This window comes from Lipotes vexillifer, unplaced genomic scaffold (genome assembly GCF_000442215.2).
Source record: "Lipotes vexillifer unplaced genomic scaffold, Lipotes_vexillifer_v1.1 scaffold185, whole genome shotgun sequence".
In the NCBI taxonomy this organism is placed as follows: domain Eukaryota; kingdom Metazoa; phylum Chordata; class Mammalia; order Artiodactyla; family Lipotidae; genus Lipotes; species Lipotes vexillifer.
This window is the reverse complement of record NW_006794406.1, coordinates 1,602,086-1,629,164: the sequence shown is the minus strand read 5'-3', so window position 1 is coordinate 1,629,164 and position 27,079 is coordinate 1,602,086. Positions and strand designations below refer to the sequence as shown.

General features: G+C 36.0%; 1 protein-coding gene and 1 pseudogene across 1 annotated transcript in view; one reads left to right on the top strand and one right to left on the bottom strand.

The window, feature by feature from the left end:
* The window catches only part of MMS22L (MMS22 like, DNA repair protein), a 143,451-nt gene that overhangs the window by 30,249 nt on the left and 86,123 nt on the right, over positions 1-27,079 (top strand). Inside the window, exons 9-12 of the mRNA XM_007467195.1 lie at positions 3,642-3,818; positions 12,516-12,578; positions 20,905-21,024; positions 25,094-25,320. Of these exons, the coding sequence (XP_007467257.1) occupies positions 3,642-3,818; positions 12,516-12,578; positions 20,905-21,024; positions 25,094-25,320 (587 nt within the window). The remainder of the gene's footprint in view (positions 1-3,641; positions 3,819-12,515; positions 12,579-20,904; positions 21,025-25,093; positions 25,321-27,079) is intronic.
* On the bottom strand, positions 21,546-22,829 carry LOC103078983 (nucleophosmin-like; annotated as a pseudogene).

The window sequence follows — 27,079 nt, the reverse complement described above, 5'->3', positions numbered from 1 at the left end:
AAAGGACTAATGCTCTAAGGAAATTGTCCAAAGGGGAGCAGCAGTTCAGGGTTATTAAGTTATTTTCAAATGTTGACTGGACTGCTGCTGCTGACCTTTGTGGAGGCAGCAAGGTGCTGCTTCCCAGGGGAACAGGATAGGAAGCAATTAGAGAAACCTAGGAGAGGATCAGGAATTTTGGGGAATTCACACATAGCACAAATTATGTGGGAACTCCAAGAATGAAAATAAACTAATATGATTAAGGGCATATTTTTATCCCAGAAAATATTCTAAAATGTAGCTAATACTGGCTATATCTGTATGAGTGCCTTCTTAAAAACTCAACACTCGTACCTAGTAGATGTCATTTAGACTTAAATTTCAGGGAAGAAAAGGAAAACTAATGAGTATTTCTTGAGTGATATGTGTGAGTGGACATGTATACATTTTCTACCTTATTTACTAGGTGGATATCTGAGTAGCAATGAGAAAATTTCAGCTATGTCTTGGTTTTGAAATGACCATTCTCCAGTGAAAAGAGAATGGTAAAATGACTGATTCTAGGTGGGAGCATGCAAAATAAAAAAAGAGTCTGGAACCTTTTGTACCAGAAACTAACGAGGTGCTGAGAAAATGATGAGGACTTGTCAAAAGGACACAAGGGCCAACATGAAGATCTCCCACACACCAAATCTGGGAATTTGAGCAAAAAAATAAATGATAGCAAAGGACTGTAATCTGTACAGTAAGGATTTGTGAGTCTTTAGTGATATAAATAAATGGAGAGAAGGGAAGCTCTTCCTAGTAAATGTAGAAGTAATATGGAATTTGAAAATACCACTTGACAACCCTCATAGTAATTGTTTCAGGCAAGAAAATTGTTTCAGGCTGTCAAAAATATGATGAAAAGCACAATATTTACATAGCTTGATAAGTATCTCTGCACAGTATTTGTTACAAAGGGAGCAGTAACTTTGCACTGCAGAACATCTAGCAGGTACCACCTTAACCAAGATATCAAAGTTAACCAGTAATAAAACAAATTGAAATTATGTACTCTCAATGTGATGCATTGAAAGAACAAAGATTTTTTTGATATTCCTGCCAAAAATGCATCGTGTGAATCTAATCATGAAGAAATACTAGTCAAACCTAAATAGCTGGCCTACTCTTCAAGAACATCAGGGTCAGTCATGAAAGATAATCTGAACAACTGTTACAGATCAAAGAAAACTGAAGAAACATGGTAGATAAATGCAGCATGTGAGACTAGAGAGAATATCTGATATACTTCTACATATAGTTCCAAGGGAGAGGAAGTAGAAAGTGGAACAGAAAAAATATGTGAAGAGAAAATGACTTAAAATCTTCTAATGTTAATGAAAGCTATCATATTAAAAAGCCCAATGAATTCCACCTAAGGCAAATAAAAAGAGAAACACACCATGATACATCATAGTGAAACTGCAGAACATTGGAGACAAAGAGAAGAGATTAAAAGCGTTCACACAGAAAAATGCTACTTTCCAAAGAATGACAATTAGACTGTCAGCTGATTTCTCAATAGCAGTGGAGGCCAGTGGGAAATCTTCATTGTATTAAAACAAGGTAATTTTCAACAAAAAATTCTTCATCCAGCAAAATCTTTCAAGACTGGGGTGAAACAATTTTCAATGAAGCAAAATTGAAGGGAATCCTGAAAGATAACTTTTAGGCAGAAGAAGGAATAAAGTAAGTGGTAAATGTTCTGTATAAATCAATAATATAATCTAATGGGATTAAAAATTAAAATACATGGTAATACTGGCTTATAAATTGGGTAGGGCATAAATGGGTTAGAGTATTAAGGTCCTTGTTTTGTCTGAGAGAATTGCAAGACATATATTAACTTACCAAGATATTTGAATGTATGCTGTTGTTTCTAAGGTACCACTAAAAGAAGAGAGAGTAGGTTATTTAACTTACAAGCTAATAAAGGGGAAAATAGTGAAATAGTCATTCCAAAAGAAGGCAGGAAGGAAGTATAGGTGGAAAAAATAGACGTATAAATAGAAGTACAGAATAAGATGGTCGGGCTCCCCTCGTGGCGCAGTGGTTGAGAGTCCGCCTGCCAATGCAGGGGACATGGGTTCATGCCCTGGTCCGGGAGATCCCACATGCCGTGGAGCGCCTGGGCCCGTGAGCCATTGCCGCTGAGCCTGCGCATCCGGAGCCTGTGCTCCGCAACGGGAGAGGCCACAACAGCGAGAGGCCCACGTACCGCAAAAAAAAAAAAAAAAAGATGGTACATTTAAAACTAAATATATGAGTTACATTACATTAACTGCAATTGTACTAATTGCTCATTTAAAACATATACTGTCAGAACAGACTGTAAGCTGTTTGTAAGAGAATCTAAAACAAAATTTAGAAGGATTTAGAATTGATAGAAAAAAGATATAAGAACGGTAATGTATTAAACTAATATTGGAGAAAATTAGACTTAAAACCAACGAAAGCATTAGGTCATTTCAAGCTGATTAAAGGTCCAATTCACCAGGAAGATAAAATATATTTAAATTTTATGTGGCTAATAATATGCTGTTAAATGTAGAAAATAAACACTGACAGAACTACAAAGAGACATGCACATATGCTTAGAAATACTGAAATGCATTTCTAAATAACCCATAGGTGAAAGAAGATATAATGGAAATTATAAAATATCTTGAAGTAAATGATAACTAACATACTACTAATTAAAGCTTTGGGACTGCAGCTAAAGATGTAATTAGTGGGAAATATATAACTTTAAATACAAATGTTAGAGGAAAAGAAGTTGAAAATTAATGAGTTAGGAATTCATTGTGAGAAGTGAGGGGAAAAAATTCCTGTATAGTAAACCCAAAGAAAATAAAAGGTAGTAAATAAGACTAACACAAATTTATGAAATTGAAAACAACAAAGATGATCAAAAGATTGAAAGATCAAAAGTTGGTTCTTCAAAAAAACTACTAAAATTGGCTAATCTTTCTTGAGATGATTACAAGTCAGTACTAGAAATGAAAATGGTAACATGCCTTCAAACTCTGCAGATATTAAAATATCTGATAATATCAAATATTTATATAAAATGGACAAATACCTAGAAAAAAATCTTACTAAAACCCATCAAATTTTCAACAGTAGTAAATTAGGTAAATAGTTTATCTTATAATCATATATTGGAATACTCTGATGAACTATGGCTATACTCACTAATATGGGTAAATCTCACAAATATAATATTGAGGAAAAGAAGTTACCAAAGAATAGAAACAAGCTACGTAAGAATACAAACACATTTAAAAAAAAAAAAAAACAGGTGAAGCCAAACAATATGTGATTGAGGCGTGTATATCTATGTGACAAAACTTTAAAAACTAGAGAATTATATATTATAGAAGTCAGAATAATGGTTACTCCTGGATGGGAGAAGATATGATTGTGGAAACTGTAGAAACTAGTCATTTTCTAATTTTTAACCTGGGTATTTTTATTATTCTCTAAGTTTTATATATGTGTTTTGTATTCTCTTTTGTGTCTATATTTCCTTACAAAAATGAAGGAAAAAACCCAAATCACAGGTTATTGGATCAGTGTCTGAATTTAATTGAATCATAATACCTCTTTTTCTACAGTCATTTTGGAACTGGTTGAATAAACTACTTAAAACGCTCTTTGAAAAATCAAATGACGGAAGAAGACCTTCTGTGCCTGTAATCCAGCCCAGGGATCCATTGGGTTTTAGTTGGTGGATGATTGCTCATGTAGCATCATTTTATCAGTTTGATCGCCATGGAATACCGGATGAAATGGTAAGATTTTATTTTTTCAAACTTTTTTGTATTATCAGTCAATATGTATTTTTTGTAGGCAAATTAGCAAGTGAGCAGAAACAATAAAAATCAGATTATAATCCTACAGAAATCAACCAGCTTCTGAATCTAGAAGCTATAAACCTTTCTGTAAACATCTTGAAAATGATAATCTTTGTTTTTATTGTTTGTTTAGGGAAAAGACTTGGGATTTAGTCCTGGCCTGCCACTAAGTAGTTTTGTGACCGTTAATAAATTACTTAAACCTTTCTGGGCCTCTGTTCTCTCATCCAGAAATCATGGGACTGGATTGTTCTGTTCAGATTTCTTCTAGTTCTAAAATCTCTAAGATTGCCAAAGGGAAAGCCTACATCTCTAGAAATGAATTAGAGAAGATTTTTGTGAAGATATTTTAATCTGTTAAACAACGATGAAGTTACTTCAAGTAAAAAGACAGAGATTTTAACTAGTATATTAATTTCTAGTTAGAAACATTTTTTCAGTGTTATTTAAAAATCCCTATGAAATAAAACCAGCTGGTAGATGTATTTATTTGAAACCCTATTTGTATATAACTTCTTCCATGTTCAGAAGTAATATAGTATTATATTAACCCATCAGTTCCATAAAATAAGCATGTCTATATTTTCAAAATTTGTCTTTTTTTTCTGGCAGTGGTTAACAAGCCTGGCTGATCAACAGGCCTATATGTGAGTTTCTAAAAATTCAGATTTCTTAAATCTAGAGATCCTGTTTTAGTACTGTAATCTGGTCTGGAGTTTGGGAATTCTTATTTTTAAAAGGTCCTTTGGATCTCATACTCTTATCAGGTATGGGAACCTTTGCTTTATGAAACATGTTCCTTGATTGACTTCACAGATTTTCCTCTTTCTGGAATACTGGACAGAGCCCAGACATGATCTGTGGAATCTGAGGGTCAGTTAGTATTGACATAGTGTCCTAGAAACGGAAAGGGCTTTAGAGGTACTCTAAGTGATTCCCTAGTAATAAACGGTCCTTTAGGAGATCACAAGATATAGTAAGATAAGTCAGAAAGTGCTCTGAGAAGTCCACACACAGCTCAGTATCAATGTATTTAAGCATTCTACCAATTCATTGAGAGAGATCAATAAGATCAATAGAATGAACTTCTCAGAGAGAAGGATCATATGTCCTTTGTTTATGCACATGAGTCCTTCCCATACTGATATATGGTAACTGATAAATGCCATTATTACTTTAGTATTCCTTTTATTGAGTATTGTAATGGAGTTAATATTGTTATGTTTCACATCTCTTAGTTCTTAAAATACTAGAACAACAATGAAAGAACTCAAAAAATTTATCTATAATTCAAAGGTCTTTACATAAGCAATATTTTTTCTCTTACCACCCAACCTTAATTCTTCCAAATACATATTTCTGCAGTGTAAATAAATAGGGTAATTAGGTAAGCACTTCTGAGTTCCTACTGAGTGGCCATCATAATAGGTGCCCGTGATAGGATACACATGAAATAGATTGTACTGCCTTTTGCTTCAAGAAATGTGCTTTCATGTTATTAATGCTTGCTGGATCTGCCATTAACAATTATTTGAGTGAGTGGTACATTTCAAAAGTGGTTGATATCAACCGCCACATGCTCCCAGTATGGTAGGTAATCTAGCCACGTTAATATATATCATTAGTATTACTATTGTAGTGTTGAATAGTACTGGTACAACCACCCTATGTTGCATTGCTGAAATCACTCTTCAGTTTCATAGAGGGAACTCCATAGGACATTATTGCTTTTATTAGCTCTGGATCAAGATAGTGAAAGAATTCTCTGTATTTAAAATAGCTTAACCTTTGTCTTTTAATATTTGTCAGCAGTTCCTTTATGATTTTCTTTTGCCATATACATATGTTTTTTTTCAATCTTAATTTTTAAAATTATGTAGAAGGTTTTAAGAGAAAAGAGAGCCATGGTATTTGGGGAAGAAAAACCTTTCATATGATAAAATAATAAAGATGTGTAATGTGTATGTGTATATGTAAAATAGCCTTTGCCTTTATTCATGAGTCTTCAGAGAGTTTCAAACGTTTCTTGACTTCTTAATGTCTTTAAAAGAAAAACTTGAGGGCTTCCCTGGTGGCGCAGTGGTTGAGAGTCCGCCTGCCGATGCAGGGGACACGGGTTCATGCCCCAGTCTGGGGAGATCCCACATGCCGCAGAGCGGCTAGACTCGTGAGCCATGGCCGCTGAGCCTGTGGCCGGAGAGGCTCCGCAACGGGAGAGGCCACAACAGTGAGAGGCCCGCGTACTGCAAAAAAAACAAAAAACAAAAATACAAAACTTAAGTTCTCCAGTTAATGATAGTCTTCATTACGGTTGATACCTTTAGCATATTGCATTTGCAAAGTGTTTAATATCTCAGAGTGACTATTTGGTTTTTATCTCAATGAAGTGTTATGCAGTAGGCAAGAAGTTAATATTACATCCATTTTACAGGTAAAGAAACTGAGGTACACGGTGGTTAAATATCACCCTATTTTTATCACTTAGATAAATTTGATATGAGAAACTTTCTGAGGACTTCCTCTCATGAATAGGTCTCTGGAAGCATCCAGTCTGCCAGGGACAGTCCCAGTTTATGCCCATTTTCCCCTCATCCCATCTGGTTAGTTTGTTCCCTTTTATTCTCAGAAGTGTCTCAATTTGGTTTATAAATCATATAATCATTTTAATCTATGAACATAAAGGTGTATTGACTCATTCTTTCAGAGAGATTATATAGGATTTTGTTTCTGAGATATACTTAGATCAGAATTTTGAAAATTATCTGAATTCTTTTTTTCTCCTTATGATGTATTAGCATAACCAGCTACCATATAGAAAATGGTTATGCATTAGGCATGCTTTATTCCACTAAAGAGTAATCTGGTGTGAGAGAATGATATGAAGTCATAATAGTTAGTCATGTTCTGCAGCAGAGAAATACTGCTAGTCTTGTGATAATCATAGAGATGTTTCAGTTTTTAAATGTGAACTGCTTTTGCCCTGAAGGTTAATGTGAAATCTTTATATTTTAAATAGGTTTGAGATATGGTTAAATTTTTTTAAGTTTTTGTAAATTGGACTTTTGCTGTATGTGGATTTAAATCACAGAAGTTGCCAATTCCTTAATACAGGCCTATAAGGAAAATTTGGTATCTCACTTCTCATACTAGAGACTTTAGATTTTTATATATTTCTGTTTAATGCTTTTCTCCCAACCTAGATAAGAGTGTGTTAAACTCTTACAATACCAGTCATCTATTTTATTTGTTTCTATTTATTTTTTTAATTGAAGTGTACAGTGTTTCAAGGGTATAGAAAAGTGATTCAGTTATATATATTCTTTTTCACATTCTTTTCCATTATAGATTATTACAATATATTGAATATAGTTCCCTGTGCTATACAGTAGGTCCTTGTTTATCTATTTTATGTATAGCAGTGTGTATCCGTTAATCCCACAGTCCCAATTTATAATCTCCCCCTCCTTCCCCTTTGGTAACCATAAGTTCGTTTTCTGTGTCTGTAAATCTATTTCTGTTTTGTAAATAAGTTCATTGTATTTTTTTTTTAAGATTCCACATGTAAGTGATATCATATAATATTTGTCTTTCTCTGACTTATAGGTCCATCCATATTGCTGGAAATGGCATTATTTCATTCTTTTTTTATGGCTGAGTAAAAATTCCATTGTGTGTGTGTATGTGTATATATATGTATACATATATATACACATACACAGCACATCTTTATCCATTCATCTGTTGATGGACATTTAGGTTGCTTCCATGTCTTGGCTATTGTAGGTAGTGCTGCACTGAACATTGGGTTGCATGTATCTGGAGCGGGATTGCTGGATCATATGGTAGTTCTATTTTTAGTTTTTTAAGGATCCTCCATACTTTTCTCTATAGTGGCTGCACCAATTTACATTCCCACCAAGAGTGTAGGAGGGTTCCCTCTTCTGCATACCCTCTCCAGTGTTTATTATTTGTAGACTTTTTGATGATGGCAATTCTGACTGGTGTGAGGTGATACCTCATTATAGTTTTGGTTTGTATTTCTCTAATAATTAGTGATGTTGAACATCTATTCATGTGTCTGATGGCCATCTGTATGTCTTCTTTGAAGAAATGCCTACATAGGTCGTCTGCCCAATTTTTGATTGGGTTGTTTGGTTTTTTGATATTGAGTTGTTGGTATATTTTGGAAATTAATCCCTTTTTTATAGCATCATTTGCAAATATTTTCTCCCATTCCGTAGGTTGTCTTCATTTCGTTTATGGTTTCCTTTGCTGTGCAAAAGCTTTTAAGTTTAATTAGGTTCCATTTGTTTATTTTTGCTTTTGTTTCCATTACTCTAGGAGACGGATCCAAAAAAATATTGCTGTGATTTATGTCAAAGAGTGTTCCTCCTATGTTTTCCTCTAGGAGTTTTGTAGTGTCTGGTCTTATATTTAGGTCTTTAATCCATTTTGAGTTTATTTTTGTATATGGTGTTAGAGAATGTTCTAGTTTCATTCTTTTACATGTAGCTGCCCAGTTTTCCCAGCACCACTTGTTGAAGAGACTGTCTTTTCTTCATTGTATATTCTGGCTTCCTTTGTCATAGATTAATTGGCCATAATGTGTGGGTTTATTTCTGGGCCGTCTGTCCTGTTCCACTGAACTATGTGTCTGTTTCTGTGCCAGTACCATACTGTTCTGATTACTGTAGCTATGTAATATAGTCTGAGATCAGGGAGCATGATTCCTCTGGCTCCATTCTTCTATCTCAAGATTGTTTTGGCTATTCAGGGTCTTTTGTGTTTCCATACAAATTAAAAAACTTTTTGTTCCAGTTCTGTGAAAAATGCTATCGGTAATTTGATAAGGATTGCACTGAATCTGTAGATTGCTTTTGGTAGTATGGTCATTTTAACTATGGATTTCTTCCAATCCAAAAACACCATATATCTTTCCATCTGTTTCTGTCATCTTCAATTTCTTCTATCAACATCTTATAGTTTTCGGAGTACCGGTCTTTTGCCTCCTTAGGTGGCTTTATTCCTAATTATTTTATTTCTTTTGATACAATGGTAAGTGGGGTTGTTTCCTTAATTTTTCTTTATGATTTTTCATTGTTAGTGTGTAGAAATGCGGCAGATCTCTGTATATTAATATCCTGTAACTTTACCAAATTCATTGATGAGCTCTAGTAGTTTTGTGGTAACGTCTTTAGGATTCTTTATGTATAGTATCATGTCATCTGCAAACAGTGCCAGTTTTACTTCTTCTTTTCCAATTTTGATTCCCTTTATTTCTTTTTCTTTTCTGATTGCTGTGGCTAGGACTTCCAAAACTATGTTGAATAAAAGTAGTGAGAGTGGCCATCCTTGTCTTGTTCCTGATGAGAGTGTGTTAGCCTCTTACAATCCCAAACATCTATTTTAAAAGCAAATATAGTTTAAAGAGAAAAATTACTTTGGGACATTGCAGGGATCATTTTAACAGTGCTTTCCCTGCCCAGAACATAGTGCAGTCAGTCAGGCCAGCTGATGCATTTCTTTGAAATATCTGAAATAGTGACTAGATAAAAGGTGTGAAATACAACCTTAAAATGAGAGTTGCTCCAGGTTACCTAGTCAGCTGAAAGTGGAGAGTGGGGGTGTCTATTTTATATTTCCGGTGGAAATACCACCTGTGCTGAAGCTTAAGTGAGTGTCTTCGTTTTAATAGTGGGATAAGAAATATAAAACATAGCCCCAAATTGATGACTGTTACCTCCTTTCTATACTACAACTTAGTATACAGAAAAAAATAAAATACCGTAGCTGCTCAAAGTTAAGTTTCCCTGTGGAAGAAAAATATGTTACCCTTTTATACATATTTTCCCACTTAGACTTGATTTGGGCATGATATAGTTGCCATTCTTTCCTCTGAATTATGGTTTATTTTTGTTTTAGATTATAACCACAGTACTGTTAAATAGAGTTGAAATTCTCTAGCTGAGAATCATACTACTTCTCTCTGATTTGTGTGATTCAGGTTGCTAGAATAACCAAAATATACTGATTAGCCCTATTAAATTATAAAACTAAATACATCAACCCTGTCATGCCTGTGATTTTTTAGGACTAGTGGTGATGTTATCTTAGTAAAGAATGATATAAAAGTGGATTGCTGGAAGCTGAGGGAAAATTTGTAGAAAAAGAAACTCATTTATTGATAGCACGGTATAATGGAAGGAACACTGGCTTTGGAGCCAAACCTACTTGGATTTGAATTCATGCTCTGACTTCTATGTACATGACATTTCCGAGACTTAATTGTGTTATCTATGAGTTGGGTACAATTTATTTTAGGAAGTAATAATGCAAAGACCCCAACACAATGTACACATAGTATTGCTAGAACAAAATGGTCTCCTTGTTGAGAGAGTTTTAGAGCACAGTCCTCAAGGCTACCTCATTTCTGATGCTAATTACAAGCTCGGGGATTCCCAGAGCCATGTAATTTATGTGGACTCACAGAACTCCGTGAAAGCTTTTATACTCATAGTTATGGTTTATTATGGGGAAAGGATATAGATTAAAATTAGCAAAGGGAAGAGTACATAGTGCAGAATCCAGGAAAAGTAGCAAATGTGGAGCTTCTGTTGTCCTCTCCCCGTAGAGTTGAGACACCTTTGTCACCTGGCATCAGTGTGTGACAGTATGCAGGGAGTATTTCCAACTGGGGAAGCTTGCCTGAACTGCAGTGGTCAGAGTTTTTATTGGAGCTCCATTACATAGGCATAATGGATTGCATCCACATGATGGTTGAGCTCAGTCTTCAGGTCACATTATACCTGAAAACCAACAGGTTACATTGTTGGTTTTCAGGTATAATTAGCCCTACCCTAAGACTGTGTGGGTGTGGCCACCCTCCACCCTCAGTTACATTGTTAGACTATAGTTACGTCCCTAGGCCCAGGGGCAAACACAGATACTCCTATCAGGCAAAACATTCCAAGGGCCCTGGAGATTACCTCCCAGAAACCAAGGATAAAGGCCAGACCTCTTTGGTCAAGGCCAAATTCTTTACTACATATTTTTTCCTTATAAATATTTTGCATTCACTTTATTTACATAAATGTATTTCAAAAAACCAATACTTTCTTTCTAAAAATAACTGTATCATTGTACTAGTTATCTATTGATGAGTAACAAAATTTGGCAGCTTAAAACAAACATTTTCTCACACAGTTCCTGAGGGTCTGGCATTCAGTAGGAACCTAGGGGCTCCTGGCTCAGGATCTCATGAGGTTATAGTCAAGCTTTCACCTGGGGCCTCAGTCTCTGAAGACCTGACTGGGGCTGGAGGAGTCACTTCTAGTCTTGCTCACCTTGGCAGGAGGCTTCAGTCACTCATCATGTGGGCTTCTTCGTTCCTGTTCATAGCATAGCTTTTCCCAGGAGTCAACGAGAGAGATTGTAATTAAGATGGAAGCTTCAGTGACTTCTAATCTTGGAAATGACATGCTATCAGTCCTACTAGTATTGGTATTCTGTTGGTAATAGACCAAGTCTGGTACAGTGTGGGAGGGGATTAAATAAGGGTATGAATACTAGGAGGGGGATACTGGGTGCTGTCTTAGAGGCTGGCTACCACTAGGCACTTTTATTAAGGAAATATTTATTTAGTGATTTTATGTAGTTAGCATCTTACATGAACATCCAGCCATTTAAAATCAAGAATATTGAACATGCTTTAACTTTGTATTGGTCACTGGAGTTCAATGAACAGCATAGTTGTTATAACACGCTTAGAAGGATAGATGAGGCTCTTTGCCTTTATTCTTTAAGGCCTGTGTCTTAGTTTTCTGAAGTCTTATGGTAACTTCTGCACCTTTTATTCTTATCTTGTCAGAAACTAGTTGTTACTTGCTGCTTTTTGGAGGTACTTTCTTTGCTTCTCATTTTGACCGATATCCACATATCCAAACCTTTAAGAACTGAGTATCAAATGAACTAGGTATCCTGTGAAAAGTTCCTCCAGGCTTTCCCTTCGGAAGAGTAGAATTGTTCTCAGTGCCTAGGCTTTGTGAAATATGTTGGCTTTGTGAAAGTCTTTTTTGGCTTTCTTCTTTATTATAGAGAGTCTTCTGGATAGTTGAGCTTGCCAGATAAGTGACCATTGGCTAAATGAGGTAGCAGTGTGTAAAAGTTTTTTTTTAATTTTCTGTATAAAATTTTTAGTTACTTGTTTACTAGAGTAGACCATCTTGAAGCTGTTATGCATAAAACAAAGGTAAAAATCTCTGCTGAGTAAAGTACAGAATAAAGAAGAACAGTCGCTGGTGTAAAAAAATCCAAAATATACTTAAAGGTTTTTTTTCCCCTGTTAGATTATATCTGACAGCAAAAATTTATTATTTGTTAAAACATTTATAATTTTATAGAAGTACCACTGTTTGATAAAACCACTCCTGATAAGGTTTTTATGGGATTGGAATAGTTGTAATTTTTTTTCTTCCAAGTCTGTCAACTAACTCTTTGCCAAACTCTTAGACAGTCAAGAAATTGTAATGATATCTGATGATAGTAGAAAATGTACTTCACACTTAACTTGCTACTTTATAATTTTAATAATAATTAAGAGCAGTAATTTTAATGCAATATTTTCTCCCTTTCTAGAGACAAATGGAATCAAACTGGAACTTTGTAGAAGAACTGCTGAAAAAGTCCATCAATGTTCAGGTACACATTTAAAGTGAGGCAGTTTGTGGGCTTTGCTAAACTTTTATGTTACAGATTTTACTTATAAGAACCAAGCAAACTGTTAAGATGATTGAAATAACAAACTTAGTTTACTTATAAAAAGTCTGAGATAGAATCATCATTCTTTGTTAATGCAGGGTCCTTGTACAATAGTTTTTATTTTGAAGATTTTTATTTTAACACTGACTTGCCAGTTAAAGGACAAAGATAATAGCTACCTGGTTGGTGACTTTGAAAAATGTATTCAAAATAAGCAGCAGATGCTTCAGAACTATAAGCCATTCCTTGACTGTATGATATCAAGTCTAGGAGACATGATGAGGGAGATAGTCAGTAGCATTGGAAATTCAGCTATATCCTCATCACAGCAGGAAGGTGACTTGCCTTGCTGAGCAATTTGTCTTACAGGCTTGACTCATACTCTAACTGATAAGGTCCTAGTTTCTGAGTCCTCATTTCACACCTTATCATTTTTCTTTCTGCAGAACAGTTAATGTAGTGTTTCATGGCCCAGAGGTCAGATTTGACTTCCTTTTAAAATAGTTTTAAATGTGCTCTTCATCACGTTTTTAAACATATTGTATTATAGTTATGTAAAGTTTTGTAGCATAAGTTATTTATGTAAGACTTTAAGGGAAAATTTTAGTAAAGAATATTTTTTTAATTTGGGAAATAGACTCCTTTTCTGTTGTGAAATGAAGATTGTTAAAAACTTGAAGAGGAATAAAAAAGAAATATGGTAGTACAAGATGGCTACACACATTTATTTTATAGCCATATCTTTGAAAATCATTTTAATATCTTAAATTTTTTTCCCTGTTGTCTATATTAACTCTTAATTTTTTTAGGTGAAAATATAAGTGTATTTAGTTATAGTATGAATCTTCTAATTATGAACTAAGAATTCTAGGTTAGAATGCCAAAGAACTCTGAATACATAAGTTGCATCAGGAACAAAAGAGCTAATTATCCCAACCACTAAAATTTTTTATTTTCTTTTTTCTGTATCATTTTCATTGGCTTTCTCCTATGTTCTTTTTGAGAACATACTGATTTAGTAACTCAAAAAGTTTCAGACATCTATTTTTTATTTCCAGAATGTACAGAATCACTAAAAAGTGGTCACCATTATTTACATCAGCTATTAATCCAATCTTTTAATGGTATCAGCTAAAGCTGTTTTGAAGATAAATCACTAATTCTTGTAAGTAGGTAGGATGACCATCTGGATTTACCTGGCTTGGAGTATCCCAAAATGTGGGACTTTCAGTGCTAAAACCAAACAAGGCCTGAGAAAATTGGGGCGAGTCAGTCACCAGAGAAGCAAGGATAGTACAGCTAATCTAAGAAATGTTCCCTGTGAATTTAAGTCTAGCATAAAGTCAAAAAGTAATGTCTTTTCTGTGAGAGAAGAGGTCATTATAATATGTAGAAAAAAGCAGTCCATTCTCTCTAGTAACCTCAATTTTGTCATGCCTTGATTGTATCAAATTAGATTTTATAAGTAGTATAGGACTACTTGCTGGAGTTCGTGAAACCAATTTTGTGGGTGCAGTAGGTAGTCATAAAGAATAAATAATATGTTTGGATAGAGCTATCAGTTTGATTATATCTGTTTTCCCCCATTGAGGTAAATTAAAATCTGACCATGCTCATGTGCTGTGACTTGATCTCCAACAATGAAAGAAAGAGTCCATTTACAATATTAAAAATATATATATGTTTCACATATAGAGCAGTCTTCAAATAAAATTGGTGGGCACTCCACTGTAGTTTTAATTAAGTAAATAATGTTCTAAATCTTTTTCTAGCCAGAGAGGATTTCCAGAAACAGACATTGAGCTTTGTTAGTAAAGAGAGCATATATTGTTTAATTTTACTTAAACTGAAGAGTTAAGTATTTGCTTTAAAAAACATTTTTTAGAGGTAATCCTATTTAATATTTGTGAATGCTAACAGTACACATTTTTTCTACCTTTATAATAGCATTTTTTTTTATGAAAAGGGAGATTTTTAGTTTTATGCTACCTACTTTTTAAAGCCTCATTATTTGATGAGATCACAGAACAGTTTTCTAACAAAGGTTATAGAAGGGTATAAGAAGAAATCCTAAGCAAGCCTAATATTTTTAAAAATATTTTTTTCATTTGTCAAAGAACTTGGAGAGTCCAAGGCTAACAACAACTCATTAGCTCTGAATAATGTGGGGCAATAATCTTCTAATTACTAATCCAAAATGTTTGTGTTTCTTGGATAGAAGGATCTTGCCTGAGATATTGAAGTCTAACTCTCTTTATCCAGTCCTAAAAAAATCCCATCAGTTAGACTGACAGTTAACTGTTTAGCTTGCAAATAAATTTTATTCTCCTGGTGGTTTCTGATAGGCAAGTCAGTTTTACATAAAAAGAAAAAACAAACCCACAATTGTTATATTGCCATTTGTATAGAATAAGCTAAAAAAGTAAATGTTTTCATTTTTAGTTCTATAAAAGAATTTGATATATGGAATTTAATATGCCTGCATTTGATCTTTTGAAATAAAGATAGGAAGACATTCTTTTAAAAAGGACTAAGAGGGTTTCCCTGGTGGTGCAGTGGTTGAGAGTCCACCTGCCAATGCAAGGGGACACGGGTTCGTGCCCCGGTCCAGGAAGATCCCACATGCCGTGGAGCGGATAGGCCCGTGAGCCATGGCCGCTGAGCCTGCGCGTCTGGAGCCTGTGCTCCGCAACGGGAGAGGCCACAACAGTGAGAGAGGCCCCCGGACTGCAAAAAAAAAAAAAAAAAAAAAGGACTAAGAGATCAGGAGCAGGCACTATGGAATATTCTAGGGTACCTTTATATATGAAATAGTTCATACATACCCACTCAGCTGAGAAGAGCCACCCAGAGAGCCCACAGGGTCTTGTGATAAACGTAGAAGTTGAGTAGCACAGGTAGGTTTGAGCCTGTGTGGAAAAGAACCCCACAGGCTTTCTAGTTTATTAAAAATCTTTAATCAGTGAGCATGGATTTAGATGTTGTTAATGAAAACTCTTGGTTTAGGTAGAGTTTGGTCTTAACACTCACAAAATTGAAATATATCAGTTGAAGGTACGATGCTGTGAATGTGTTTCATTTATTATTTGATTGTCAAGACTCAATGTTTGCGCTAAAAAAAATTCATTCAAAATGATAGCTATCCCTGTGCAAGTACTGTACATAGCACTTAATGTACATTTTTCCACTTCATGCTTATGACAGTTGTGTGAAGTTCCATTTTATACATTAGGAAACTGGGGCATAGAGGGAGCTTGTTCAGGTCCACACAGCTAGCTAGGAAGTGGCAGAGCTGGGATTTGAGTCTTCATTTGTGTTTTACTCACTCTGTGCTCCCTCAAAGCATTTGACCTTGTAGGATTCTTAATAAAACTGTATTTTTTTTTCATTATTTCTATTTTAAAAATTCTTTGATGCTATGTGTTTGATTAGTAATCCATATTGGTTTCTAGATCTGTTTTGGTGATACTTATGGAAAACAGCTATCTCAATTTTCCACACTTTTTAAAATTTGTTTTTTGTGGTTTTTTTCCCTCTCCAATAAATGTATGATGAGAAAATATAAGGTGGAAGAAATTAATATACTCAGGTGTTGTCCGACATTCCTCCTCACTATATTTCAGCTTTGTTTTTCCATTATGAATTTGAGCTAAGATGTCTGTTGCCTCCTCTACTCCTGACTATTGTATATTCTTAACTCTTTGGCTGTTTGGACTTGAAGATGGGCAAATCGTTTCTTTCCTTAATTCAGCTGATGTGCACCCACACAATTTTTAAAGGGAATTTTTAAGAAAAACTAGGGGAACGCTGTTCAAAAGAAAATAATGGTTGAATATACAGAACATGAAAATGTATTTTATAACAAATACTAACTGTAATTAAAAAAAGAAACTTGCTTTTTAAGTCACACTCAACTGACTGATTAGTTATCCTGCCAGAACTGTGGAGAAAATGGTATTTTCTAAGCCATTTCTTTTCATTTTAATCTGTAACCACTAGCAGGAAACTAAAGGGAAATTTATCTCCTTTTCTTTAAAAAAAAAAAAAGAGAGAAGGAAAAATCCCCCAAGTTGCCATTTTTAATTTCTTTTTGATTGGGTACAGTGGAAAGAGCATGGGCTCTGGTCTCACAAACTTTGATTCAAATCTGGTCACTAAGAGCAATCTTGATCAAATCTGGTGTCCATTAAATGTTCATTTCTTTTCCCTCCTGTTTTTGGAAGGTAGCATAGCATAGTGTGTATAACAGGTTTTGGAGTCATAAATCCTAGCTTCTTCCCAAGTGGACTTGGGTAAACTGTTTGTAACTTCTGACCCTCATCCTTTTTTTCTGCAAAATGAATGTAATAAAGCTGGGATGGTATAAGCCATACATGAATGAATGAACATATGTAAAACATCACATAATACCTGACACATAGTCGGTATTTAATCTTTTGTTTTTCCCAAACTTCATATATTTTTATGGTTTATACACCTTTTTGTGGATTTCACATGTAAAATGAGTTTCAGATACTGAATAAAACAGTACACTCTTCAAAATGAACCCACTTTTTTCATATAACCCACTTTTTAACCTTGAAACATAATAAATTTTTTTAAGTATGCTTTAATTCATATCAGTAGTGTACCATGGGAATAAACCTAGATCTCATTTAATATTTTCATAATAAAGATCAAAGAATATTAATGATGGATAGAACCTTGTCTTCTTTGGTTAAATTTAACTATCTGTTAGAGAAGCTAAATATCTTTTGCTGAACCATACAAGTCCTTGATGAAAAGAGACACCAGAACCCAGATCTCAGTTTTGTTCATAAAACATTTATGGAGTCTCTTTGGTGAAGCAGGCACTGTGCTAGGCCTAGGGGACATTATCCCAGCCCTCAGGGAGCTCATAGACACTTGAAGGCAGATAGACATAAAATTTAGCAAGGTAAGTGTTAAGATACAGGTGTGCATAGTGTGCTATGGAGCATAAAGAAAGGTCACTGTTTAGTGTGGAAGTTAGAAAATTTCCTAAAGGACTTGAAGCTTTGGTGTATTCTAACGGATTAATAACTAAAAGAGTTAAAAGCCTTCTCAAAAAAATCTGGTCATGTTTGGTTCACTCTCATTCACTGAAATATTTGGCAGCAAGATCACTCTTCTCTTCTATACCTGTATACTACTTTTATTAGTGACCCCAACATCATTGTGTATAATCCACCTGTCCTCTAAGTTTCTTCATATCCTTACTTCTAATCAGATTTTCTTTTATTTACCGTACCCACTGCCTCCCATAGTTATGCTCTACATTTTTTCACTTTTCATTTTCATTCTGTCCATCATCATTGATCTTTTCATTTTTCTGTGTTCATCCATGTCCAAACTTTCCTCCTTGAACAATGTAGATTATACAACCCCTTATTATAATCACTCCATCACAAACACCTTTAATTCCATAGCCCTTACCTATTTTCAACTTAGCAAAACCTAATACCCCTCTCTTACCCCTCTGCCACGCCCCCACCTCAGCTGAATGTTGGTGGAAAAAACTCATACACTCATTCTTGCTGACTGGTCTGACTTTAAATTTTTGATCATAAATCTTTTCAAGTGGCGCTCGGCTCTAGAATGTTTACTTTTCTACTCTCCGAAAGGACTTATTTCAGAATTTCTTTTTTAACACAAAGTTCAACACATGCTGTGCCCCAGTCACCTTAGCTAAGCGTCTTGCCTCATAAATCACTGAGAAAATAGGACCAGTCGAGAACTCCTTTATGTTTAAACCTTCTAATCTCCCAATGTGCCTGCTTTGTACACAACCTCTCAATCTGCTTTTCTGTTATATTGGAAGTGTCACTGTTTCCCTCAAAGCCTAATTCCTTTCCCTGTGCACTGGATCCTTTCTCTTCTCACCTGTCCAAGGACTTTATATATCTTCACTTAAGTATCACTACTTCCTCACCTTCTATTATCTCCTCAGCCTGCCATAGTTAAGCATCTGTCTCTGCCATACCTGAAACTACTGTTGTCAAAGGCATCAATAACTTCCACATTGTCAAATCTAAGAGTTCTTTGTTCTCATTTTAACCTCTCAGTAGCATTCAACCCTGTTGGCCCCCTTCCCTTTCTGAAATATTTCTCTTGGTTTCCATGATGCCTGGTTTCCTTCCTACTTCATTGGCCATAGGGTTTTGCTTATAGACTCCTCCTTTTGCTTCCTACCTAAATTTTGGAATAGCAAAGGGCTCTCAGTTCTGGATCCTTTTCTCTTTTCCATCGTCTTTCCTAGGTTGATCTTATCTAGTCTCTTAGCTCTAAAAGCCATCAATATGAAAGTAACATCCAAATTTATATCAATAGCTCTGACTTTTCCCTTGAGCTATAGACCCATATGTCAGTTGTCTACTTAATATTTCCACTTGGTTGCCCTGTGCACTGTCTCATGTGTTCCTCCCCTAGTCTTTGCCATCTTAGGAAGTGGTTCCATCAACCCATTTTCTTAGGCCAAATGAGAGTTCTCCTTAATTGCTGTCTTTCCTTCATACCTTAATATAACTCATCAACAAATCCCATTGTCTCTGTTTCCAAACATATCTCTAAAGTTGTCCACTTATCTTAGTCTTACAGTTTCACACAGTCACCTCCTAACATTTTGACAGGAGGAGAAGGAAGTAGAAAAAAGTAGACATTTTAATCTCATCTTCTGTGATGGAATAACCATACATGTTTGTTGAAAAGTGACACAACACTGAATCCCAGTCATTCAACATTTATTTAAAGCATACTATATCTCAAGCACCTTCAAATTTCCCAGCATTTCTACTTTGTACTTGACCTCTGTCTGATTTTCTATTACATCGGAAGTGTCACTGTTTACCTTCTAACTGCTCTTAACTACCGTATTCATTCTCCATGTGTGATCCAATGTACTATTTTTTTTTTTTTTTTTTGCGCTATGCGGGCCTCTCACTGTTCTGGCCCCTCCCGCTGCGGAGCACAGGCTCTGGACGCGCAGGCTCAGCGGCCATGGCTCACGGGCCCAGCCGCTCCGCGGCATGTGGGATCCTCCCGGTCCGGGGCACGAACCTGCGTCCCCCGCATCAGCAGGCGGACTCTCAACCACCGCGCCACCAGGGAAGCCCCAATGTACTATTTTTTAAACAATCATTTCATGTCACCCCTGTGCTTACAATCTTGTAGAGGCTTCCCAACATAATTAAAAACCGTAATTCTGACTATAAACTATAAAGCCTCAAATGAGGTATGATTCCTGACTATCTCTGACTTAATCCTATAATATCAAGCTTACTGCTAATTCAGGAACTTTCCATGTGTTTTCTCTGTGATGAATGCTTTACTTTCAGTTCTTTATGTGGTTGGCTGTTTTTCATTCAGTCATTTAGCCCAAATGCCAGCCCTCAAAAAGGTCTTTCCTTTCTTAATTCCTGATAAAATAATGACCCACATCCTCTACCAGTTACCCTACCACATTACTCTGCTTTTTCTGTTTTTCATGGTGGTTGTAATTGTTTACATTTATCTTGTTTGTTTCAGTGTCCTCTTTTTCCATTCTCCACCAAAGTGTAACTTCTATTAGTGCATATACCATGTCTGACTTATTCATTGCTTTATGCCTAGTACCTTACAGTAGTGTCTGGTATATAGTAAGCTTTGAATAAAATGATTGCTGAATGATTGGAATTCAGTGATGTGTCACTTTTTAACAAACATGCATGGTTGTTTCATCATAGAAGATTAAAGTGTCACTTCTTTTCTACTCTCTCCTGTTGCCACTTCCTAAAAGGTTAAAATATATGTACTCTGCCAATCCTCTGGTTTTTAGAAGAACAACGTTTATATTCCCATAAAGAATTTGACCTCATATTGGTACTTAATTATGAGCAAGTCCTCTGGATTTGTGTACATCTTAATTATTCGATCATTTATGCTATTTCTTTCTGGTTTGGGTTTCTTTTTCAGTCTCTGGGTTCTACACCATTCAGTTATTAAATGCCTATTGTAATTGTTAAATAACTGAGTAAAAAGTCAAACTGAGTTATGTAATTTCAGTTATCTGACTTTACTAATGATCTCTAAAGCAGAGTTTTAGAAGTATACCTTATGCTGATTTAGACCTGGTCTGAAGACGAGAATGGGTATGACTTGGTGATATATATTTATATTCTTTTTAGGAGCAGGTTATTTCAGTGCAATATCAACTGATAATGTGTGTTGCCAGAGCGCATTTAGCTCCTCACAATTTCAGTTTATTTTTTAGGATGGTATACTAGAAGAGCAGTTACGAATGTATCTTCACTGTTGTTTGACCCTTTGTGATTTCTGGGAGCCAAACATTGCAGTTGTCACCATTCTGTGGGAATATTACAGTAAGAACCTGGTGAGTAAATAGAGTATGAATTTGTTCCAGGAATTTGAAGAATTTGTACATGATATATGAGGAATATTTTCATGGCTTAATTATATATAATTATGGATTTTTCTTAAAACTAATTTTTCAAAGAAGATTAGCTCAAAAACACTTTTATATTTCACATTGTCTAAAGAGCATTGGCATAAGGGAATGGAGCATGTAAGGTCCCTTTTCTCTTTTTTGTATTAAAATACTGAGTTTATTTCACATGTATATTTTTATCTCCCCACCATCTCCATTTGTCTGACCACCACTACTACTATGTCCTATCATAACATTCCATACATACTTAAAGCCAAGCAAAGGGTGGAGTTCCATCTTTAAAAACTAAACAGGCACTTTGGACAACACATTCTTGGCAATGGAACCTGGACAACATTTATCAGACACGGTAGGGGAAGTTCTCACTCTGCATTATAAAAAGGACAGCCAGATATCAACTGTTACAGAAATGAAATAAGACGGAAGATTTTAACAAACTGTTTAAACTATTTTCTTAAAGAGACTTCCTCCACTGCCAGAGATCTTGAATAGCCTCCTGATCAGTCATCCGGAAACAATTCTTCACATAATTGATGAATTTGGCTTCCACTTTGGGAAGGGAACCACCTTTTTCTATACTTGCTTGCATTTTTGCTTTAATGTCTTCTACAGAGCTAGGTCCTTTCGGTGTTTTAGGAGTTTTTTTTCCTGTTTTTTGAAGGATTCTTGACTTTTTGATCTTGATCTTGATATTGATCTTGATATTGATGGTTTTGAGTCTTTTCCATTCTGGTTTGATTTTTGTGCATTTTTGCCTGGAGTATCTCGTACAGATTTCTTTACTGGAGCTTTTTCTTCAGCTTCCTCATCATCATAGTCATCATTGTAAGGTCGGATCTTAACAAACGGCGCCGCGAAACAGAGGAAAGCTTCAAGTGAGCTTTATTAGGGAGTGCTCCCGAGGTTCACTATTCTGAGAGAAAGGGGCCAGAGAAGTCGCACCCAGGCGAGGATTGGGCAAGATTTTATAGGGGAAGAAGGGAAAGGGGTGTGGTGAATCTGGGAGGGCACAGGGTATTCCTTATTTGGTGGTCTTTTCGGGTATCCTGGGGGACTGTTAGTCCCACCCCTCGAAAGGTGGGAAGGCTGGGCCGGGTGCAAAGTCCCCAGGTCAGTTCCTGGAACTGGGTGGTCCGGAGAGTTTCGGTCTGATGCAACCTGTGAATCTGATTGTGTTCCCCTGCCTCGGGCCAGTTGGCCTTACAATCATCATCATTGTCATCCTCATCATCATCATCTTCATCTTCATCAGCAGCAAGTTTTACTTTTTTCCGTGGAAACTTGCTACCACTTCCAGGGGCAGAACGCTTTCCAGATATACTTAGGAGTGTCACATCCTCCTCCTCTTCATCTTCTGACTCTGCATCTTCCTCCACAGCTGTTAAGTGCTGTCCACTAATATGCACAGGCCCTGAACCACACTTCAACCGTAAGACCACACGTGGTGTTATTTCAAAGCCCCCAAGGGAAACCGTTGGCTGCACAGACATTTTCAAAGTTGCCAGTGTTACTTTAACTGGACTGCCTTCATAATTCATCGCCTCTGCTTCGACAATGTGCAATTCATCCTTTGCGCCAGCCCCTAAACTGACCGTTCTTAAAGATAACTGGTGCTCATTTTCATCATTTTCCACCTTTAAGTGATAATCTTTGTCGGCCTTTAGTTCACAACCGAAAAGATAGTTCTGGGGCCTCAGGGGACTCATGTCCATGTCCATCAAATCTTCCATGGGTTGGTGGCACACACTTCGGTGGGAGAGAAAGTGGATGGAGATAAAAGACTACTGTTCCAAGGAACAGTTGTGCAGGACGGAATCAGACCAGGGCCCCTTTTCTCTTAAGAGTGAGATTAAGCAAAGTAGCCCAAATTGTGCTAGAAAGATATTTTTTAAAAATCTTCTTTTGTAAGTGTTTTCTAACAACTATTGATTGCTTGCAACACATTGAACAGTTAGTGCTATCTTGAATCAGAACTAGTCTTGGCATTTGAGTAGCTTATAGGCTAGTGGGCAGAAGCACAAATATTGTAGAAAAAAGTTATAATACTGTGGAAGGCTAAAGGAAGGAGTATCTGACCCAGTTTACGGACTTGTAGAAGACTTTATGAAGTCATAATTTTTTAAGTTGACCTGGGAAATGAGTAGAATTTTCCAAGTACATAAGAAAATGAGTATCCAAGCAAAAAGAATAGTGTGGACAAATGTAAAGAGACATGAAAAACATGATTTATTCCTACTGTGTTAAATAGTTCTGAATGATGGGTCTGAGGTGATTATGGAGAGATACGGGAGATAAGGAAAGTAGAGAAGTTAGTCTGGGGCTGGATTATGAAGGGTTAAAGATAATTGTTGAGTTATGATTTATTCAGGAGACATTGGAAAGCAAGGATGTGACACATTAGGTATGTGTTTGAGAAAGTTTTTTCTGAAAGTAGTATAAAGGAATTGGGTACAGATGAGTTAGTAGTCCAGTGTAGTAGTAGAAGCAAATAATGCAGTGAGTGAGAACTAAAATAGGGATAGTGGATTTTAAAAGGAGAGGACAAACTTGGAAGATAAAATTTTAAAGGTACATTTAAAAGACTGAGTTACTTGTGTGTGGAGAGAAGAGATTTGGAACATTTGGTTCTCTGGGTAAATACAAAGTGAACCCCTCAGTCAAGGTGGAAAATAGATATGGAGGATTTACAAGTAAATTACAAGTTTGCGTTTGTACATAATTGAGCATATTAAAAATGGGGAAAATACCTTTTTCTGAAGCACATTGTCAGGCTGGTGGGAGAAATGACCAATTCTAATTCTCAGGCAGAATGTATACAAGATGATTCTAGAGTATCTTGTCATACCTGAAAGCAAGGAAGGTATCAAAGTAAGCTGGAGTCATGTCAGAAGGACACAGGAGCCAACTTTAAGGAGCTCCCATTGTCCAACACTGGGTAAATTTGGGCATAGGGAAGTTTAAATCCTTGAGTTTATGGTACTTTTAGAAAAGTTGTTATTCTGGAAATTGTAAATAAATGAAAATATAAACTCTATTTTAGAGTACCAGATTTCTTATGAGGTAGTTTAGAAGGAATGATAAAAAAAATCTCTGTTCCAGGGCTTCCCTGGTGGCGCAGTGGTTGAGAGTCCGCCTGCCGATGCAGGGGACATGGGTTCATGCCCCGGTCCAGGAAGATCCCACATGCCGCGGAGCGGCTGGGCCCATGAGCCATGGCCACTGAGCCTGCGCGTCCGGAGCCTGTGCTCTGCAATGGGAGAGGCCACGACAGGGAGAGGCCCGCGTACCGCAAAAAAACAAACAAAAAAAATCTCTGTTCCATACCTCTGATGAAATAAGCCATCTGGATGATGATCATCCATGGCTGCTCAAACTGCAGGGATCACTAAAATGGATAGATCAGGCTGACAGCATGATCAGTCTCAACATCACAAAAAGAATGACGGTGAGAACGTATGTGCCTCTTTGCTAACTGAAATAGGAAGTATTCAGTACTACGAATGAAAGATTCTCACCAGAAAACTTGACATGAATCTGACCAGTCTGCTAGGTACAGCTACCACTTTACAGAAAAGGTAGAGGATGAAAGAATATATTAATGAGTCTAGGAAGATACAAGCAGCTAAATCCAGAATCTAGGAAATATCACACAATAAATTACCTGATAAATGTTGTGACAAAAACATTGGGAAATTTATAGAATAAAAGAGATTTAAGAGGCATGTCAACCAAATGCAATGTATGGATCTTGTTGCTATCCAAATTTGAACAAACCAACAGTTTAAAAGACATTTTGGGGATAATCCAGGAATTTGAATACCCCTTGGTGTTCTGTGCTTGAATGGAATTTTTATTTTAGGGGAATATGTGGTAATGGCTGTGTAATTTTTATGATTAAGAAGAGTCAAACTTCTAGTGAGCTAATTGGGCTTTACGGCTTTCCATTTTTATTTATTCAGAGACTTAATACTTGTTTTCTGTCTTTTGCTTTTAGAATAGTTCTTTCAGTATTTCTTGGCTTCCTTTGAAAGGCCTTACATATGTCATTAAGTCACCCTTGTCTATGCTAGAAATGGTGAAGACCTGCTGTTGTGATAAACAAGATCATGACCTGTATAAATCCAGCAGTAGTTACACTATTTTCCTTTGCATTTTGGCAAAAGTTGTTAAGAAAGCAATGAAGAACAATGGCCCTCATCCTTGGAAACAAGTCAAAGGAAGGTATGTGCTATATCTTTCTTTGTCATGAATGTTCACTTATATCTTTGGAGAAGTTTTACTGTTTGTATTTTTTAAGTTAACTTGTGCATGTTTGTCTTTATGGTTTACATTTTAAATGTATTCGTTAATGTAGGACAGCAAATTATGGAGCATTTTGATCTTGCCAATTTGTTATAGTAAGGACCAAACCTAGTATCCATAACTTGGGGAGGATTTTAGTTTCTTATTTGTCTCATCAGTCCTAAAGTTTGACATTCCATATATTAAATGCAGGGATATAAGAGAACTGTTATTTTTCTTGTCAAAATTAATTGTAATGTTTTATGTAATTCTTTGTATGTATTTTATTTAAAATTATAGAAATAAGAAACATCTCCAAATCATACATTGGCAGGTGGTAGATTCAGTCTATAAAACTTCGTGTTCTTGGAGCCCACCAGTCCCACAAGCCCTGCTTTCTTGCATGAAAACTAACCAGAATATAATAGAACCAAATAACTCTGATGTTCTCATTTGAGGAGTATGCCATTTTCATTTCTGGTGTGGTAAAATAAACTTTTGGTCACATTTGTCTATTCTTTTTTGAAAGTTTTGCTTGTTAAATGGGTGTGATTTTTTTTTTTAACATCTTTATTGGAGTATAATTGCTTTACAATGGTGTGTTAGTTTCTGCTTTACAACAAAATGAATCAGTTATATATATACATATGCTCCCATATCTCTTCCCTCTTGCGTCTCCCTCCCTCCCACCCTCCCTATCCCACCCCTCCAGGCGGTCACAAAGCACCGAGCTGATCTCCCTGTGCTATGCGGCTGCTTCCCACTAGCTATCTACCTTACGTTTGGTAGTGTATATATGTCCATGCCTCTCTCTCTCACTTTGTTGCAGATTACCCTTCCCCCTCCCCATATCCTCAAGTCCATTCTCTAGTAGGTCTGTGTCTTTATTCCCCTCTTATTCCCGTCTTACCCCTAGGTTCTTCATGACATTTTATTCCCTTAAATTCCATATATATGTGTTAGCATATGGTATTTGTCTCTCTCTTTCTGACTTACTTCACTCTGTATGACAGACTCTAGGCCTATCCACCTCATTACAAATAGATCAATTTCATTTCTTTTTATGGCTGAGTAATATTCCATTGTATATATGTGCCACATCTTCTTTATCCATTCATCCGATGATGGACACTTAGGTTGTTTCCATCTCCTGGCTATTGTAAATAGAGTTGCAGTGAACATTTTGGTACATGACTCTTTTTGAATTATGGTTTTCTCAGGGTATATGCCCATTAGTGGAATTGCTGGGTCATATGGTAGTTCTATTTGTAGTTTTTTAAGGAACCTCCATATTCTTAATTGTCTAACCTTGTTCTACTTCTTTTGCCTATTAGCCCCTTTTCTAGCCCTCAGTGCAGTAGACTGCCCTCTACCACTTGCTCAGCTTATGTGGTGGAAGCTCTCACAGCAGAATACTTTTTAATTTAGGTAGAGACTTCTCAAGAATCACTACATGAAATTCCTGTTTGATTCACACAATGAATAATTCTTGCAAGGTTATGGTGATGCAGTTTGGATTTTTTATTTAGAATATACTTTTTTTTTTTTAATGGTAGTGTCTTTGTTAAACCTCCAAGTAATTAGGTAGCTCAAACAGTAGTTTTTTTATTTTGTTCTGTTTGCCTGTTTGTTTTTGAATCTTAATTCATTTTATGGAAGACATAATACTCAGAACTTTATTGCCAAAAGAAATTGGAAT